Source organism: Balaenoptera borealis (assembly GCF_965194805.1).
Source record: "Balaenoptera borealis genome assembly, chromosome: 10".
NCBI classification, from domain to species: Eukaryota; Metazoa; Chordata; class Mammalia; order Artiodactyla; family Balaenopteridae; genus Balaenoptera; species Balaenoptera borealis.
In genome coordinates this window covers 61,239,718-61,259,422 of record NC_138874.1, presented here as the reverse complement: position 1 = coordinate 61,259,422, position 19,705 = coordinate 61,239,718, and the positions used below count along the sequence as shown (strand labels likewise).

The window sequence follows — 19,705 nt, the reverse complement described above, 5'->3', positions numbered from 1 at the left end:
AAGGACAGAACAGAACAGGTGAATATAATGCTGTGTCGAGCCACATTGGAGCCTGGGCTAAGGGAAACATTTTTTATTTAATATTTAATGTTTTGTTCATCATGAACTTTTTTTGCACTAATTTTTACTTTTTAAGATATTGGATTAAAATACTATTTCTCTTTATTACTGAGAGTTTTGGGGCCCACTTACATTTGTATCCAAGGTGAGTGCCTCACTTACCTCACCCAAGTCCAGCCCTGGTGAATAAACAGAAACTAAAGGAAATGTTAAATTCATTCCTTCCAAGTATGGCCACTGCATAAAGTAAGTGAAAAGCCACAAACAATTATTACCAAGTGAAAACATGACACATGAAAAATACCACCCATGAAGTCTAAACAACACTAAAGTAGTAGGCAACTGAGTATATGAGACTCAGCTATAAAAAGGTGACGAATTTTAGAGTCCCCACTCTAGGAATGATGCAAATATTGTGCTTCTGTCTGTTTTAAAGTAGCCAACTTGAGAGACTATGCCCTGACTCTAAGAATGAAACTGACCACCTAAAACATTTCCAAAACTTCCTTTTTGAAAATGCCTTCAGAATTTTCAATTTACCATATAATTATTTACACTGGGGTAGCACTTTATTTGGCAAAGCACTTTCATATACATCATATCTCCCAAAGTCACTAAATTACAAGTTTAGAGAGACACTGGGGATCCGCTTTGCCTTCAATGATGTTAACTTCAGCTGCCTTTGGACAGTTTCCATTTCCTCCCTTACCTGGCATAGGAAGTGAAGGCCAGACAGAGGGGCAAAGCAGGGAGCAGAGCAGAAAGAGAAACCAGGCCTGTAGGTTCTGGGGCACCATTCACAACCATCCACTAAGATGGAGTTTTCCCAAATTTTCAACATAACTAATGATTTACCAACTGAAAGCAGAAACCAGGATGTGAGTTTTCCAGGCAATTAATTCTTTCAAGTCACTGTGCTAAGTGTTCATAGGAAGTCTTAAAAAAATCTTAAATCATAGAAAATATTTTTCATTTGAAGGTAACTTGGATTTATTTATAGAGTGCTTTTTAAAAAAACATATTCCAGGGGATAAATTGGGTCATTGAGTTATAGACTGCTACTTATTCTTTGCGTTCACACTAAGCCTCATTTTATGAATGATTTGTAAAAGAGTTTTAAGATTTGTTCCAAAAGAGAACCTTCAAACATGTTTTGAGCAGTATCTCCATCATCAGAAAAATGTGAATTTTATGAAGTAAGAGAATGCCTCTCGCAGAGACATTGCAGCAGTGAAGAGCATGGACTCTGGACCCAGAGAGCCTAATTAACCTCCTGGAATTCACAACTACTACCTGTATGTGACCTAGTCCACAGGACTGAGCCTTTCAGGGCCTTGCTTTCCTTATTTTTAAAATGGGGATAAGAGGGGCGTCCCTGGTGGCACACTGGTTAAGTATCCACCTGCCAATGCAGGGGACACGGGTTCGATCCCTAGTCCGGGAAGATCCCACATGCCGCGGAGCAACTAAGCCCAAGTGCCACAACTACTGAGACTGTGCTCTAGAGCTCACGAGCCACAACTACTGAAGCCCGCGCGCCTAGAGCCCATGCTCTGCAACAAGAGAAGCCACTGCAGTGAGAAGGCCACGCATCGCAACGAAGAGTAGCCCCCGCTCACCGCAACTAGAGATAGCCTGTGCGCAGCAACGAAGACCCAACGCAGCCAATAAATAAATAAATAAATAAATAAAATGTGGATAAGAGCACCGACCAGATGAAGTTGTTGCATGATTAAATTAATGAACACATGTAAAGAGTTTTTACAGCATTTATATAACTGATAATTGTAATTACCTAACTAGATTCATAAATTCTGTACCCCACTCCTGACAGGAAAAATATCTCATTATTTTACCTTTACCTATCTGAAGTTTTGACAAGGGTGTGAGGCTAAGTTACAAAGTTAAAATAAGTTAGTTCTATTCATGTTGGATAAAATAATAATTTAATAATGTCTGAGAAGAGTTCATTTCATAAATAATATGACTGAATTTCTCTTTAAATCTTGCTTTGTGTATATTTTATTATTATAATGGTATATAAGAATTATAATAAAGATTAGATTTTATCTGAAAAATTTTACCTGAATGAATGAGAAGAGCTTCCACGTCCATACATACAATCTCTGATACAGAATGCACAGGTGTGTCCACAATCAAATCCATACAGCCTGCTGGTTGCATGAGGTGTAACTAGAGAAGGCCCTATAAAGCTGACACTGCATCTCAAACCCATCCAAGGTCAAGCTGCATATCATCTTGTCATTTCACTTCTTGACATTCATTTTCCTTTCCTGTTTCATTGTTAACCCATTTCCACTGCCCATTTTTCATGCTTCTACATTGTACATTGTTCCCAAACAGAATGAAGTAGTTTGTTTGCTTGATCCAAGATAAAGAAAAGAGGTAGAAATTTTTCAAGTGAAAATCCCTTTGATGAAAGAGATTCATCCTATTTAATGTGCAACGGTATGTCTGTAAACATAGCCTAATAGACCTCTGTGAATTGGAACTGTTCTTTCATTCATTCATAAAACATTTATTGAGTGCCTGTACATGCAAGGCACCCTTTAGCCTCAGAACAAAACAAGTCCTTCCCTTTGTTTGGACAAAAAATGCCCCTTCCCATAAATATATAATATGTCAAGTGATGACAAGTGCAACAGAGGAAAACGAAGCAAGGTAAGTGGACTGTGCTGGGGGTGCTACTTTAGATACAGTGGTCCCAGAAGGCCTCTCTAAGGAGGTGGCATCTGAGCAAAGACCTGAATGGCAAGTACAAAGTCCAGTACTGACCAGTGTGGCTGGAACAGAGAGAAGGCAGGGAGAGTGGTAGGGAACGGTATTTGCATTTATTTTTGCTTCACTCTCACAGCTTCTGGGACACTGATTTCTCTAGGACAGATCATACAAGCCATGTAGGGTCTCATAAGGACTCTGGCTCTTACTCCAAGTGAGATGGGAAACGAGTGATGTGATATGGGTATGGGAGACACACGATATTATTAAGCATTTCTTAAAGGATTGCACTGACTTTCTGTCAAGAACAGGCTGTAGAAAGGCAAGGGTAGAGTCAGGAGACTGGTAAGCACAGAGTGGGGTTGAATGATCCAGGTAAGAAATGATGGCAGCTGGGATCAAGATGTTAACTATAGATATGGTTGGAATATGGTTACATTTGGAATTAACTTCTCACTGTCATTTCTGGGCCTTAATTCATATAGTTCTTTAGTGCGATCTCTAACTTTGTACATATCACAGCATATAATGATCATGTTTATGTATATCAGCCTCCTCCAGATAAAAGTTGTCCAAAAGTAAGTCATCCTCTTATTACTCTTGTATTTCTAATTTCTAGTATGCTGAAGGTGCCCAATAAATATCTTTGGAGTAAGTGCAGCCCGAAGTGCATCCTTCTGGATATGGATTAGCATAGTTTTTAAAGACAGTTTCAAATCCAGAGAGGACAACATGAACCATGGAATTATTTAGAAAACATTTCTAGAGAAATCGGTAACCCAGTAGGGGTAGGAGGGAATGAGGAGTACGTGCAAATGTTAGAGTTTTAAATTAAATAACCAGAGCCCCTGTGTACTCACAAATGTCATCCATATATGTTGGTCTGGTTTCTTGACTACTGCATTTTCATAAAATAGGTATTAAATGCTTGATTAAATGTTGATATCATAAAATAATTCTAGGAAAAAAATTATATCTTTATAATATGCATATGTGCTTATGCATGTGCGTATTAAAAAAACAGAGCAAAGAATCCAGTAATAATTTTACCCACTGAAGTGGTCCATTGACCAAACTGCCAAAGGAGAGTTGCAAAATCCATTTTAACATATAAGTCAATGTCCTGTATCTATATTATACATACAAATATTCGCAAGTATAAACCTATAAGCCTGGCTAATAAATTGGAGTTGCGATTCTAATTTTTTTCAGTTAAATATAATTTGTTAGGCAGCAGTTAAACCTAATTTGTGACGATACCTACACTGACTCTTGTGATAGTAACCTCCATCATCATCACACACTCTTTGACCTTCAAGGAATGTATGGACTATTAAGTTCAAAACTTTTACAGTATAATGTGATCCTTTGAAAATGGATCATTCTCAGTGGGTATATACCAAGTAAAGTTTTAAAAAGGGAAGGGGAGAGAAGTATTCCATTTGGAGGCATGCTCCTACATTTATTACATTTGAGCAACATAGAGAAAGCCAATGTGGCTACAGAATGTGGGTTATATACTATAGCTCTGCAGATAATGGAATTGTTTTTTGGAAGACTGCCTTTATATGCAAATAGGCAGACATGGAAATTGGGAATGAATGTACGTAAACAGGGAAATATGGATAGTCTATGAATAAAACTTGGTTTTATATATTAACTTTCTGAAATAACTCACATACCTATTTTTCACTGGGTATCAAAGACATCACCTAATTGGAACAAAACGGCTCTATGTTATACTTTGAACAATGATCTCGTTGTGTTCAAATTAGGTTTCAAAGGTCTAGAAGGAGGAAAACCAAAAACATCATGATACTGTTACACCAGAGCCTAAGCAAGTCATAAAAAGTAGCTAATCAATTTATAAGAAAGGAGGGCACAAAGTAGACATTAGTTAATTAGGTATGAAACAGATACATTTTTCTATATAACATCATTAACAGGAGTAAACGCTAACTTACTGTGGAGTTTACAAAAAAGTTAGAAAGTTATTTACAATGACAGTCATAGGAGTTCTCTACACAGATCTTGATCTCTCTTTCTCTCTCTCACACACACACACCCACCCACACACACCCACACACCCACACACCCACACTTTTCAGGCTATTTAGGATGACTTGACAACTCTTTCTGATAAGTCAAGTAATTAGTTAAAATATTTTAGAAGATTTTGTAGCTCTCACTGTTGTTGTTTTAACTAAGTTATTGTAAGCCCAGAAAAACCTTTTTTCTAGCATAAAAGTAGCCTGACAAACTTTAAATATAGGGTGGAAGTTGGAGTACATTTTTTCATGAAAGATTAAGTTAAATAATAGTAACAGTAAAAAATCAAAGCACTAAAAAGAAAGAAGAGGAACCCAAGATGGAAAGGAAGAAGTAAAACTGTCACTGTTCACAGATGACATGATACTATAGATAGAAAATCCTAAACACACCATCACTAGAAAACTACTAGAGCTCAACAATGAATTCGGTAATGTTGCAGGATACAAAATTAATATACAGAAATCTGTTGCATTTCTACACACTAACAATGAATCATCAGAAAGATAAATTAAGGAAACAACCCCATTTACAATCACATCTAAAGAATAAAATACCTAGGAATAAGCTTACCTAAAGAGGTAAAAGATGTGTACATGGAAAACTATAAGACACTGATGAAAGAAATTGAAGATGATACAAATAGATGGAAAGATTTACTGTGTTCATGGATTGGAAGAATTAATATTGTTAAAATGACCATACTACCCAAGGCAGTCTACAGATTCAATGCACTCTCTATCAAAATACCAAATGCATTTTTTTACAAAACTAGAACAATTAAAAAATTTGTATGGAAACACAAAAGACCCCAAATAGCCGAAACAATCTTGAGAAAGAAGAACAGGGCTGGAGGAATCATGCTCTCTGACTTCAGACTATACTACAAAGCTACAGGAATCAAAACAGTATGGTACTGGCACAAAAACAGATACAGATCAATGCAACAAAATAGAGAGCCCAGAGGTAAATCCATGCATTTATGGTCAATTAATTTATGACAAAGGAGGCAATAACATAAAATGGAGAAAAGACAGTCTCTTCAATAAGCAGTGCTGGGAAAACTGGACAACTACATGTAAAAGAATGAAATTAGAACATTCTCTAACACCATATACAAAAATAAACTCAAAATGGATTACAGACCTAAATGTAAGACCAGATACTATAAAACTCCTAGAGGAAAACTGAGGCAGAACATTCTTTGACATAAATCATAGCAATATTTTTTGGATCTGTTTCCTAAAGTAAAGGAAATAAAAGCAAAAATAAACAAATGGGACCTAATGAAACTTAAAAGCTTTTGAACAGCAAAGGAAACCACTGACAAAACCAAAGGACAACCTACTGAATAGAAGAAAATATTTGCAAATGATACAACCAATAAGGGATTAGTATACAACATATATAAATGGCTCACACAGCTCAACATCAAAACAAACAGAAAAACCTGACTGAAAAATGGGCAAAAGAACTGAACAGAAATTTTTCCAAATGTAATTTCTTTTATAGCACCACTTAATTATTATTATTTAAACTATTATTTAATAAATGTAACATTTGTAAATGGATAATGTATATTAATTTTTATCTATTTCAAGGCTCCATAACTTGAATAGCCTGAATATCTTGGTTAAGCCCACCATAAGGTGCCTTTGCCCCTCTCATTACAAATACTCAAATTGAAAAGTTAGTGTCTAAAGGAGATTATCCCCAAGTGCATTTCAAACTCATTCCTATTCCAATATAAAGAAGGAGAAGTTGATTTAAAGTAATCGATGTGACACAACATAAACATTAATTATTTCCAGAATATTCTGCATGTTAATTCAGGTCATCCAGTTGAACTTAGATGTTATCCACTCCTCCTATGAGTTGAGTTCTCATCTACTGCCTGCACCCAGAGACAGTCAAATCCTATCGCCAGGATCTTCAGTCCCACAAAGAGCTAGGGAACTAAGCTTAGGATGCTGGTTTCTGTGGAAGACTGTACACAAACCGTAGTCATCTTTGTTCATATGTAGCCATCGCATGCATGATCATTTATTCCCACAGCGCTTTGTCATCAACCTTTTCCACACTGCTTCATTGTCTTAGGCAGAGAAACTTGTAAAACGTCACTGAATGGTGGCACTCCTCACTTAAGGATGATTCCATTTTGAGGAGAAAATATTGCTCAACACCACTTTAGTGCTAAACATCAGCAAATCTAATTGGCATCAACTGTCTTTTCCCTTCCTTCTTCCTTATTCCCTCAGCCCCCTATATCACTATCCACTAAGAGTCCCCACTTTAATTCTGCGTCAGGCTCTGCTTCACGCTCTCCCTTGGTATAATTCCATGTATTACCACTTGCATCATTCTCACCTTAACAACTCGTCCCTAGACACATTCCAAACTTAGAATTTTCTCTTCTTTCTTAGGAAAACTCCCTTGTCCTAGGTTGCCACATTCCAAGCTACTTTAGAAAAATTAGCATATGCTAATACATTAATATGTACACATAACATTACCTACCCCACCCACAAAGTGACAACTTAACATTTAGGATTATAATTACCCAAAGGTGAACTACTACTGCTGGAAATTTTCAGGTAAATTTGTAGGAAGGTAATCATTTCAGACAGGTGGCTGTCTTTGAATGTTCTTCAAATCCCTTAAGTGTTTGCTGATGTACTAGAAATAACATACAGTACTCCACCAAAGGCTGATGGTCTGTTTGTCATACAAACAGGTAACCAACATGTTTTGTGCCCTTCCAGTGTTCTTTCCCTTTCTAGGTCTTAGTCACGGTAGTTTACAACATGGTATTTAGACACGTTACAGAGACCAGAGTCAAGTCATGCTAACAGCCTTCTTTGGTGAAGGCTTCTTCTTGGCAAGAGAATTGGGAAAAGCAGATGGTGAATGTCACGTTGGATCAGCTGTGCTGTATGGCCAACACGTAAGGGTCTCAGTGGACCCTGTGTTGTCCACCCTGGGCATTAAGCAGCGACACACATTTGACTTAGGCTGCTCTTACGAAGAGCAACCACTGAACACTGTTATTGTTTTGATGAAAAGAGCCCTGTGGATTGTTTTTGATCTGCATATTAACAAAGACGAGAAAGCCAGGTTATTTCTCAGAAGCAGCAAGAAAGACATTTTCCCTTGAAAATGTGCAAGATACATCTCTGCTGGAAAACACACACACAGAGACAAAACAAAACAAAACAAAACAAACAAAAAATCCTTTCATCCAGAATCTGTGGCTTGCTTTCTTGTATTCCTCAGCACACGTGAATGTGTGAAAATGTGCAACATTCAGACGTGTAGTCTGAGCGAGTAATAATCTCTTATAATGTTCCTCTATTTAAAGCAACAAACAGATGGAGGGTTTATGAGCACGGCTGGTAAAAGTAAAAGCAAATGATTGTAATAGTTGTACTTTTAATAGGATTCCCCACAATTGAAAACATTATTCCTCAAGGAACAAATTGTTCTATAAAATTACATTACTTAGGAAAGAGACAGTCCGCCCTGACTTTGCTGAGGCAGCAGAGGACTCCCAGGACAGCCTGTACTGCAGGGGGCTCTCAAGTCAGATGGGTGTCCTGGGAGAGAGGACACGGGGATGACTGGCACCACGATCCCCAAAGAAAAAGCTCAGTGGAATAGGGTCAAAAGCAGAAAGACCAAGCGGTGAAAGGGGGTATGAAATATGTCTGAGCTTGCATTGAATTTATTACCTTCTAATTCTCTACTTTGAAATACAACATTTGCGAAATTCCTAGGGATTTAAGATAAGCATGCCACATTGCTTCTCCCTCTGCCAATTCAGACCAAAATCTAGCTCAAGCACAGAAAAATCTTGCTTAACAAACAGCGGAATTGTAAACAACCCAACACAAGTTCATTATCATTATCCCTCTTTTAAGAGAAACAAAACTCACTATAATTCTATCATTAAGATGAATATACTGTCGTGAGGGCCATTACGTAAATTATAATTAAAGCTAGTCTCAGTTAAAGTTATTACACCATTTTGGAAGAAAATAAACAACCCAAAGAGAGGGAAACAATGTGGTCAATAACTCACTCCAAAAATATTTTTCGCCTCCAAAGCTCGCATTGAGGGAGACATTCCTGCGCATGATACAAATGGTTCTGACATTAAGAAAAGTAAACAAGTAAGAAAAATAAAGATGGAAAAATTCTGTGGTCAGTTCACAAGTGCTTTTTTATTGTTTGAGGCAGGGTTAAAGCCTTTTATAAAGACAAGGATATATGTGCCGCTAGATTGGATATGACATTGGACTAGTCTAGCTGCCCTTGCACAGAACTCTGGCTGCCCATAATATGCCACGGACAAAACATGTGTTGGTGCTTCCAAACAAAGGACCAGGGTGGGACTGAATACAACTCATTTAAAGCATTATCCCAATGCTGTTTTGTAGATCAAACAGAGCAAAGGTACTTGACTCTGGTTATTAACGGATTTGAGAGATAAAGCCAAACATTCAATATCCTCTAATAATTAATGGTCTTAAGGATTTCCATCTAAACTTGTCTCAATAACTGATCACCAAGTGTTGTGTAATCTACAAGACGGACTGCTGCCAGCCCCAGCGCAAGTCATTCAAGGATTGTGTTGACTCAGTAGGCCAGAGGCCGTGTAAACGGACTAAAACAGAGAAAGCAGGTTCTTCTTGGATGTCTCAGGGGTTCTGAGTCTTGAAAGACTTTTACCATAGCAGCTCTCTAGTCATTTGGTATCTATAACTGGGAAGGATTCTCTTTCATGTTTTGCTGTCCTCAAACTAACCGAATACTGGGAGACCCAGGACAATGAACACCTGGTCCAAATAAAAGCAAAAATAAATGCTACTGTGTCAAGAGCAACAAGCCTTTCAAACATCTTCTACTGGTGTACCAGTATATTAAATGGAATTATAGCCACCCAACCAGTATGATCACGCTGATTTTCCTTGTAACATTAGGGCTGGAATATAGCCAAAGGTGCACAAAGACCATCTCACAAGCTGTGGATTTCATTTCTGAGAGATCCTGAGAAATACACCAAGTTCAAAGGGTTTTGCGCCTTTTATTAAAAACTGTTTGGTCTGGTGAGTGTTTTTTGCAGTCTTCACTTTCCTTTTTAACTTCCTGACCTATCACTCTATCTTTTATCACCTCACTCCCTTTAAATAGCACCCAAAGGAGCAAGCCAGCTCCAAACACACATAAGGCCATAGACATAGCTGGGAGGGTGTGTGGTTAAAAATAAATAGAGTCTTTGGTACAACCAGAACCCGGTGTTGTGAAAGATGCCTGACACTGCCTAGTATTCAGGGCAAGAAGTGGATTTATAAGTGAACAAAATATGATAAAGTCCATGTTTTTGTAGTCAGGGATTTCGGGAAAGCAATTTACTCCAATACACGAATTGTAAGAACACAAAGCTCACCATAAACGTACAACGTGTCTAAGAACTTACCTCTTCTGTTCTCTGAAAAACTGCAAACTGAAATGCATTGCCCGTGATAAAGATGCTAAAGGCTGATGGGGGTGGGGTGGGAGGGGACCATGCAGAATACAAGAGGTTAAGATTTAAGGGAAATAAGGGAGTAGAGCCTTCCTTGCAACTGTGACTCTTTCACTAAAAATAAACCCACAGCACGATGGTATCAGGAGGATCTCTACTCAATAGGCAAGCTAAAGACACAGTCTCTCTCACTTGACTAAAGCCACTGAGCATGCTTAGGGAGGCCCCAGGTGTGACCTCTGCTCCTCTGTGAGCAGTGGAGGGGCCAGGCAGTCTATCATGGTGTTCATCCTGTCAGCCCTGGTGCTTCGCTACTGCTGTCTGTCACTGTGGTGGACGAGGCCTGCTTAAGGGCAATCATGTCAATCTCTATGTGACCACTCAGTCTAAGGCAGAAGGATGATCTTGACAGGCCTGGCAAAGTCAGCTGAAGGTACCAAAAGCTGAAGTCATAGCTTTCCCACAGAAAAGCGAGGTGGGCCATTGTCTTTTCATTTAGCTTTTTCTTTATTTTTTTTTCCCCCCTTTTTTCTTTTACTCTCATGGCACTGGCTAAGGCATATAGAACTTGCCTTCAGAGCTGGTCATCGCGGATAAACCTGTTGCCCTCTGAGTTTTTCCCATAGTAAACATAGCGACACTTCCCCAGGATACCTGCAAATAAAAAGATACACATCATTACAGGTGGCACAAGTAGTAGAGCAAGAAAACACAGGTGCTGCAAGGCAGAAATACAACACAATCACAGATCCCATGGGTGGCAGCAAATGGATTAAGCCCCAGAAGGGAAGGACCCTACTTTCTTGTCCTCAGGGTTGACATTCAAATAAAATGTCACCAGAGCACAGGCTCCTAGGAATAACATTTTCCTGCATGATTTGTTTTCCACATTTTAGAGAATTTTCTAGTTTGGCCAATTACTTCTCAAAACAAAGCAAAACCCTCTTCTCTCTCCAAGTTCTCTTGGTAGAATTTCTAAAAATGGAAAATTAAGAGTTTAAAGATGGGCCCAGCCCAAACAAAAGATATAAAACAATCTTCCCAGAATGTGACTCTTTTCAAATTCTTTATCATGAATCAATTTTGTTAATTTCCAGAGAGAACCTTCCAAATCCCAGCAGACATCAAGTACATAATGGGTGATTAAGGAAGAATGGTGGTATTCACAAAACGCCACACGGAAAGTAACGGAGCCTCCGACATTAAATGGCTTCTTCTTACAGGGGAATCCTGAACTGTATTCTCAGGTTGGAATGCACTTGATTTTCATCTTCAGTTTTATTTTAAATAGTTTTGTGGCTCCATATACAGCTTTCCTGTCATTCACGGAGATCATAAGAAGACTTAACTATAAACAATGCCCCTAGAATAAGGTCAAACCTTTCAATCAACTCAATATTTACTCTAAATATCTATAAGAAATCACCTGCCACAGTTATTTTGACAGTATTATTAAGAAAACATCAGTTTTTCCAAGAAAATATTTGTAACTACAATTTGCTTTTTGCCACCTTGGGTTTTTTTCCTTTTAATTTTAGAAAAACAAACTTAAAATTCAGCTTCATGGAATTGTCTTATTACTAATACTATGTGAGTCTCTGAAGTGTGCATAACCAGAAAAAAAAGAAACAACCCAAAGAAATGTCCATAAAACATAAATTCATGAGCTACAAATTTGTCTGTAAAAATAGCTATCTATAGACATGTTTTTTTCCCCATTATTCTGATGATAGTGTGAAACAAGCAACCACCATCTACTATTCAACTGGGATAAATTAGCACTTGAAATTATTCAGGTTCTTCAAATCAGAAGTCCTACGTGGTAAATACTTGGGTCATTGTACAGGAGATGTTTCTCCACTACAGAACTGTAGACCGTATTCTTAAACATGGATTAAAAATGACTCTCAGAAACTTTGAATGACAAGGCACATGCTCCTTGGTTCAGATGGCTCGGGACAAAGTGGAGAATTGCTGAGGTCTCAGCATCTCTGCAAGCTGGCAATAGGGAGGGGACGACACCATTCCATGGCCTCAGACTGGGCCTTGAGCTGGCTGTCATCACCTCTATTTCCTGCCATGGTCCCCTGAGCAAGTTCACTGTGGACCACTCTTCTCCTTTGGCTATGCTTTTTCCTTGGCCCCCAATCCCCAAGTTCTGCTTTTCAGTATTGGTCTGGCGCCTGGAAACATTGAGCTTGGATGAAACCTCCCTGAGTGAGACCCTTCTTGGGGCCTAAATTATTCTTTTGCCTGTTGTCACTGAGCTGTTCCCTTTATTGCGCTGAACTACGTAGCACCTGGAACTGTGCTGATATTGTCACCAATGCTAGGACAGGATGTGGGCGTGGCCGTCGAGGCTGCATTCCGGGAACAGCACCCCCTGCAGGCCTGGGTGGGAGTGTCTCAGAAGTCTCTGAAAATCTGCAAGGGGCTTCCTTAAACATAACTGATTCCAATAAACCCTCAAGAATCTGGAAGGATGAGGCCGAGGGATGTTAATTTCTTTCTACAGCACCAGGATAGCAGGAATTTTTATAAAAAGGAATGGATAGGGCTGTCAGATATTATAAAGAACACAGAAGAGAAGGAAAGGCAGACACACCCACATACACGCACACACACACAACACACCAGCGGGTGCATTTGCTCCAGGAAACTCTCCAGCACATTCTGGATTGAATTCTTTTCTCTGCGCTCTCTCCACGGTAAACCTCAACTGCAGACCTTGCCTAGTCTAGATACAATCTGGACAGCAAGTGCCCTTCTAGAAACAGGCTGGATATTCCTGAACATGGGCCATAATGTGGAAGAAGGTGACATGTTCTGGGCCACACTCCCCAGCCCTGCCTTCTGGTCAGCATTGATAAAAGCCCTTTTTAAGGTCTGCCCTGTTCCTCTGGGCCTGGAAGCAAGAATGTTTATAGACACCCTGGTGAGAGAGGGCTGTTTGGTGAATGCAGGAGACTGTGGCAAAGTGTCAGAGCTTGGAAAACGAGGCAAGGACATGAGGTATTAACATTGTCAATGATCTCTTGACGGGAAAACAGATACCGTGCTCGCCCTCAGATTTAAATAGACATCAAGTGCATTAATGACAAGAGGGCCGACTTCAAACAAAGGGGCTGTGTGGTGGGAGGCAGAACGAGTCTCTGGGTTGGCAATAACCTGATCTGAAAAGACAGTGTCAGGGCTCGAGACAGGCCCAGGATTGTGTGTGGTGACAGAAAACAGAGATGCTGACAGAGATACCAAAGCCATATTATGCCAAGGATATTCTAACGCTGTCTGCCCCGCTAACGAAAGCTGACATCACTCCCTAGCACTTGGGGTCTTCTTCGCCTGCTCCTGCAGAACGTTTCTCCCCAGACATCATTACAAAACTCGCTGCCGCGGCCAAGTTCCTGGCAGCCCTGTTCTGTCAGAGCGCCGGGGTCACGAGGCCCGAGGATGACCTCAGTCAATCTAAATTTGGGCTCTGCAGGAGGACCACACTCATCCCCCACCCCCCACGCCGATATCCCGGCTACTTGAGGTGATCAGAGCGCCAACGTGTGAGGAACTGTCACCTTGAATAAAATCCGGAAAGGGAAGGCACTCAGGCTGCGGGCTCCTCCAGGAAGGCGTGGGGACAGCCTGGCAGCCGACAGTGAAATCCAGCTGCCGCTGCTGTTTCCCTGGGGAGACAGGTGGTCCGGCTAGTGACAGTTAAAATCGGATGAGATTTTTGCACGTGCACCGCCTTCGATTGCTTAAATTAACCAAGTGGTTGCCTCCACTGAGCTGCCTACCTGAGCTCACAGCTCAGAAGGGATTACCGCCCCCCCCCCAAAATGGGACTTTTGTATTTAATAAATGAATAAGTAAATAACATTAACAAGGGAGGGGGAAAAACCCTGCCCAGTCCCATGTGTGGCCATAAGACTTCACTTATCACGAAGGCTATTTGTAAACTCATAGGAGCTGCTCATAAATGAAGGCACGTGGTGACTGGGGGTTTCTCTCTTCTGCTCTCCCCCTGGCCTTCCTCCTTCCAACACGGCCACTGCCATAAACTGAGAAAATTTACAGAGGAAACAGTTTGCTGGCAAAGAACATTTTGACGGGGAGGCGCTCCGAGGCTGGAATTCGGGAACCCGCGGGCGGTGGCTCGGTAGGCGGTGGTTTCCGTGTACATCTGCAATGCGTTCCCTTGTTTGTGTCTCCCCGGACTCTACACGTCTTGGGACTAGAAGGGGAACAACACATTTAATGGTGTATGTAGTGTTTTTAATTAAAATATCTGGCATTGCCCATCATAAACGAAGCAGGTTTGCCGTGCATCAGGCTGACATGTAGCTGTCTGTGGGGGGGTTTCTTTTGGGGGGCCCTGGAAAAATGACAGTGCCCTGTCCCCACGGGAATCCTCTCCTGCCAAATGAGGCCCCTAATTTTGCTTAAGTAGCCGGCTCTGCCATTGCCGTAAGTTCTTAAAACTATAGTTATGGAAAAAAATGTACTGGGAAGAATCTGTTTTAAAGAGGTCCTTTTTCTTTTAGATGTTTCCCCTCACTGGAATGAGTTTTCTACTTATGCAGGTTAAGTTATGACCTTGGGGCTGCCTGTGGGGGTGGGAATCAGCCTCTTTTCTTGGATGCACCACTGTGATGGTGGCAGGGACGGTATTAAGGAAAACCCTGAGTGTCCTGGGAAGGACGTCTTTGCACGGCCATGCAGAGTCCAGCAAACACTTCAGGACTCCCTGACCTTCTGGATGGCCTCGCCCTACCATCTATTTAGTAAGGGGAGGGGGAGAAAGACCTGTATTTAAATCCAGCTCTACCCCTAACAGTTAAGTGACCATGTGCAACATACTTTTCCCTCACTGGGCTGGTTTCCCCATTTGTAAAATGAGGGCAAGGGGCCAGGTATCCCAGATTTCCACCTTAGTTCTGAAATAGATGATTTAGCATTTCTGAATGTCTCCCTTATGAAGATAAGGATGCCAGGTACCATACTGCCTGATGTAGGAGGCAGAACCAGTGGTCAGTTAATCAAAATTTGATTTGGACCAAGGCAGCTCTTGAAACACATCCAGTCCATTTTCCCATTAGATAGAGAAGGGGAGCTCTGCTGGACCTCAAAATCCCCAAGGAAAGAATTTCCACTAACTTTCCTGCAACCTGTATTTCATACCCAGAGCTGGGAAGTGCTTACCACTAATTAGCCTATATCTCCCTAGCTTTGACATAAGCTCTAGTCTTCTAACTCCATATTCAACAGAACTAAAGACTAAATAGCAGAGTAAGTGGTCTACCATTCATATTTTAGCTGTGAAAGAATAATCATCTTTACTCATACAAATGCGAAAACTTATCTGATGAGGGAGTATGGGTTGGACCAATAAATTCATATTTGTAAAACAGAAAAAGTAAAATATCGATTTTATTATCACTATTAATGTTAGTTTCGGCAATCGTTGTTTTAGACGCTACTATCACAAAGGTTTGTAAGTGTAACTGTGCAATGACAAACAGATTTTAATCTGTTTGTGATCACTAGCACCTTCCAGCTAGTGCTACAAAACAGGCAAGGGGCAGGGGGCTCCTCACGGAACTCCTGTTCTCCAATCTGTATGAGGCAAGCAAGGAACTAGCCTCTTCACGGCCTCTGAAGAGTGCTCACAGTGTCGTGAAGAAGTGGGTGGGCGCAGAGATGGAAGGAGTATTCAGAGAGTCTTCCTGTCTATTATGGACGGTTCCACGGGACACCATACATACCATTAACATGTCACCTCTACAATAATCCCTCCTCCCCAATTTCTAGTACCCGGTGCTGGTTGAAACAGTGCTTAGTACCAAGGAAGTGTTCAATAAATATTTGAATAGATACATTAATTAATACCATTAAATACCCCAATTTAAACAGAATCCACAAAGTAAGGAATTTCAACTGTTAAACACTCCTATTTTAACCTCTGTTAAGACGACAGGCATTTGAAATTTTTAAAAACAATACACCGCTTAAATGCTTGCCTTACTACAGAAGAGGGCAAAGTAACAGAAGGCAACAGCCTCAGCTCCTCAACACTGGCGTTGTTTTTATGCTCAACACTCTCCTCCCACAAAAACAAAGCAATCACGATGTCTGGTGGGAAAGAGAGCGGTGGACTGAACGATATCATCCAGGCTTAAGAGCTGTAAACATCATACAGGAGAAAGGACATTCCCCAGAAAGCACATTCCTCGGACTTTGTTATGTGCGGGTCCTGAGTAAACTGGGAACTGGGAAGGAATAAACACCCATGTTTTATGATCTTGAGAAGTGGCTGGAGCAATACCCTGAGGTCAGCCTGTGTGATGGAGTATCAGCTCTGCTGTGGACATCGCACAGGATTCAGCAGAGCCTACAGAATTACAGGCTCCCAGGACAACGTCCTCCTTCAGCGTAAGCTACTTCAACACTAAGGCAAAATGAAGAGAGATTTTAAAATGGTCTTAAGGGAAGGGGTTGCTTAGGAGCAGTTTCGGGGGAAGGACAAAGTCCATCCCCCACGGGGGTGGGGAGGGGCATATTTCCCTTTCATCTGCAGACACATCTGGGAAGCCTTAGGTTGGAAATGAAACAGGGAAAGGCTCTCCGCCTGACCCACGGAAGGGTAGAGAAGACAAAGAAAGTGGGACTTCCTCCCAAACTAGCTGAGCATGATTTCAGGCAAGCGTCTCAGCTTATAATCTGCAGCTTAGCTTGGAATGCGGTGCCGTGGTCATGCAATGCTTGCTAAACCCCAAAACGTCTATAAGGACACCTGCTGTCTTTTCCGTTGACTTGTGGGCACACCGTCCTTGCTAAGTACTGCAGTGACCACGTCAAATAACACTGCTCTAGGGAGGTTGCCTAGTCTCTCAAATGAGCTCACTCTTTTGAGCTCTTCTCCTTTATTATACAAAACAACCCCAGGTGGGGTATTCTCACCCTGCTCTGCTGACTGACCCTGATATTTTGCAATGGTGGACATTTGAATTCTGCCATTTTGACCCCCAGGATGGTTTGGCTTCAGGCTTATGAATATAACACATAAACCAGCCTGGTACTTTTTCTTTCAGAAAGCATTATTTATTCAGAACTAATTAGAAATTAGTTACTACTTTCTGTAGAAATAGTTACTACTACATTTCACAAATTTAATTCCTTAATTTTTAAATTCAAAGTTAAAACCATATTCTATTTTGAACATTTTCATTTCTCTTTTATTGAATTTATTTTCAATGGGATCAGTTCTTTTCCATGTGATTTTTTACATTAGGGTGAAAATCCTCCATCAGCTTTTGGCGAATATCAAATTTTACCAGTTCTACCTTCTAAATCTCTTTAAGTTATTTATTTTCACAAGGTTACATTTCCTTGAGTAAAATTTTGCAGATCTAAATTGTGACAGGAAGACTTGAGTCCTCTGCTGAAATTTAGACAACACATTTTATTGTGTGTCGTTTTAGTTCACTTTAACTTTATTTTGTTTTCATTATTTCTACAAAGGCTAATTCCTTCCCGTGAATTTGTGCAGTTTTCAATACACTGACAAGATATAAATCTTTGGTCACATTTTCATCCATAATAAATTGTATGATGTGCAGGCTTAGTTGCTGTCAGTTTATTATAGATTAAAGTAAATGGTGGTTTCTATTTATTTGTAGCACAAAGAGTACGCAGGACAAATGTAAACATTCTGGATGCAGGAGAGGAAATAAATTGTGGGGTTATGATACGATGCTTTTTACCAAGCACCATTCAAAAAACAGAGTAGGAGCTACCTAATCAAAGGTTTGGATATCCTGGAAGAAAGCTGACACAAATGTAGGCACCGTATCCCTTTGAGAAAAGGACATGGGGCCCCATTGTTCGGCCCCCTCCAGTGAGGCTCGACGTAAGGTTAAACTTTCCACTGAGACAAAACAGATTATACAGCCTCCTTAGACAAACGCTGGGCCTTGTCAAGTCTCACGTGTTTGTAAGGAAGAAAAAAGCAGAGGAAGGAAACCAGTCAGCGGGGAAAGTATACTGGCAAAATCTCTACTGAAGGTGAGAGGAATGCAAGGCCGAGAAGCCAATCTCCCAGCCCAGGGAGGCTGAAGGAACGGTCACGTGAGCGGCAGACAAGTTGTCATGTGATAAGCCAGAGCCTGTGGAAAATGCACTCCGGACTCCCAGGGCAGGTGAAATGAGGCTTGCTCTTTTAGAAGAAGAGAAGGAGGGAGGAGAGGATTAAAAAAAAAAAAAAAATGCAGGGCCAGTTTCTCCCTCACATAACCTGTTAGTGGGAAATGTGAAATCGGGTGCAAGTCCGAGAGATAACTGCACCTTTGAGCGGATCCCTAGTAACCAGATCTGCTGTCCCAGTGTGAGTCCTTGGTCTCTGTGCTCCAGTTGCACATGCTGTGGCCCTACCCAGACTTGACCAGGCCATTCAATGTCCTCTCCACATCGAGGAAATATTAAGCTGACAGATTTAAAAGTTATCTGGCAGCGGATGTTTCCATGATGTGAATCCTGGAAAGGAAACAGAGTCAACATGCTTTTCCTCAGATGTCAATGCTTCTTAAATTATTTTGTACTGGAGGTCGTTTGGGTAGGCCAGACGGATGGGAAAGAATTCCAGGTCTGAGGGTAGGCTCCCTGGCTTCTGGTTTTGAACATCGGTAATATGATTGGCTCTTACCTCAACACGTGCTATATTCCAATCAAGGAGGAACATGTAAATATCAGCGGTCAAACACCACAGTAAATATTTCCATGCTCCAACAACATCCCTCCTCCAAAAAACCAAACCAAACCGGAACGAAAACAAGAAAAACAACCAACAACCCACCACTACTAAATCTTCTTAGCAATCCAGATTTTGGGTTTTATTCTCAGGTTACATTTTTTTGTGCCAGTTAAGAAGGTAGCCAGAAACAGTTTTCACTCTGACTTCCTGAACAATGATTTACTTTTACACTCCTGTGACACTTTATTATTTTGCTGTACTTCCTAGTAAGCTTGAACACAGAAGAGGAAAATTTTCTTTGAAAGTATTTCTTTAAATGTATTGAAGAATTCTCCCTGGGACAGAATTTAAAGATCTTCATTTTCTTTAAGGAGGAAGAGGAGATTCTAAGTGGCTTCCCCAAAGTCACAGTACCTGACCAGACACTAGACAACTACAATGCTATCTTTCTTCCTTGCTTGTGGGATCTTAGTTCCCCAGCCAGGGATCGAACTGTGCCCCCTGCAGCGGAAGCGTGGAGTCCTAACCACTGGACCATGAGGGAAGTTCCAGCAATGCTACCTTTCTAGTCCAAATCCCTCTGAATTATA

At 40.8% G+C, this 19,705-nt stretch overlaps 1 protein-coding gene across 1 annotated transcript in view; it reads right to left on the bottom strand.

Moving 5' to 3' along the window:
* LRMDA (leucine rich melanocyte differentiation associated) overlaps nt 1-19,705 on the bottom strand; it is a 1,312,323-nt gene that overhangs the window by 220,773 nt on the left and 1,071,845 nt on the right. The window contains exon 7 of the mRNA XM_082408834.1: nt 10,945-11,026. Within this exon, the coding sequence (XP_082264960.1) occupies nt 10,947-11,026 (80 nt within the window). The 3' untranslated portion in view covers nt 10,945-10,946. The remainder of the gene's footprint in view (nt 1-10,944; nt 11,027-19,705) is intronic.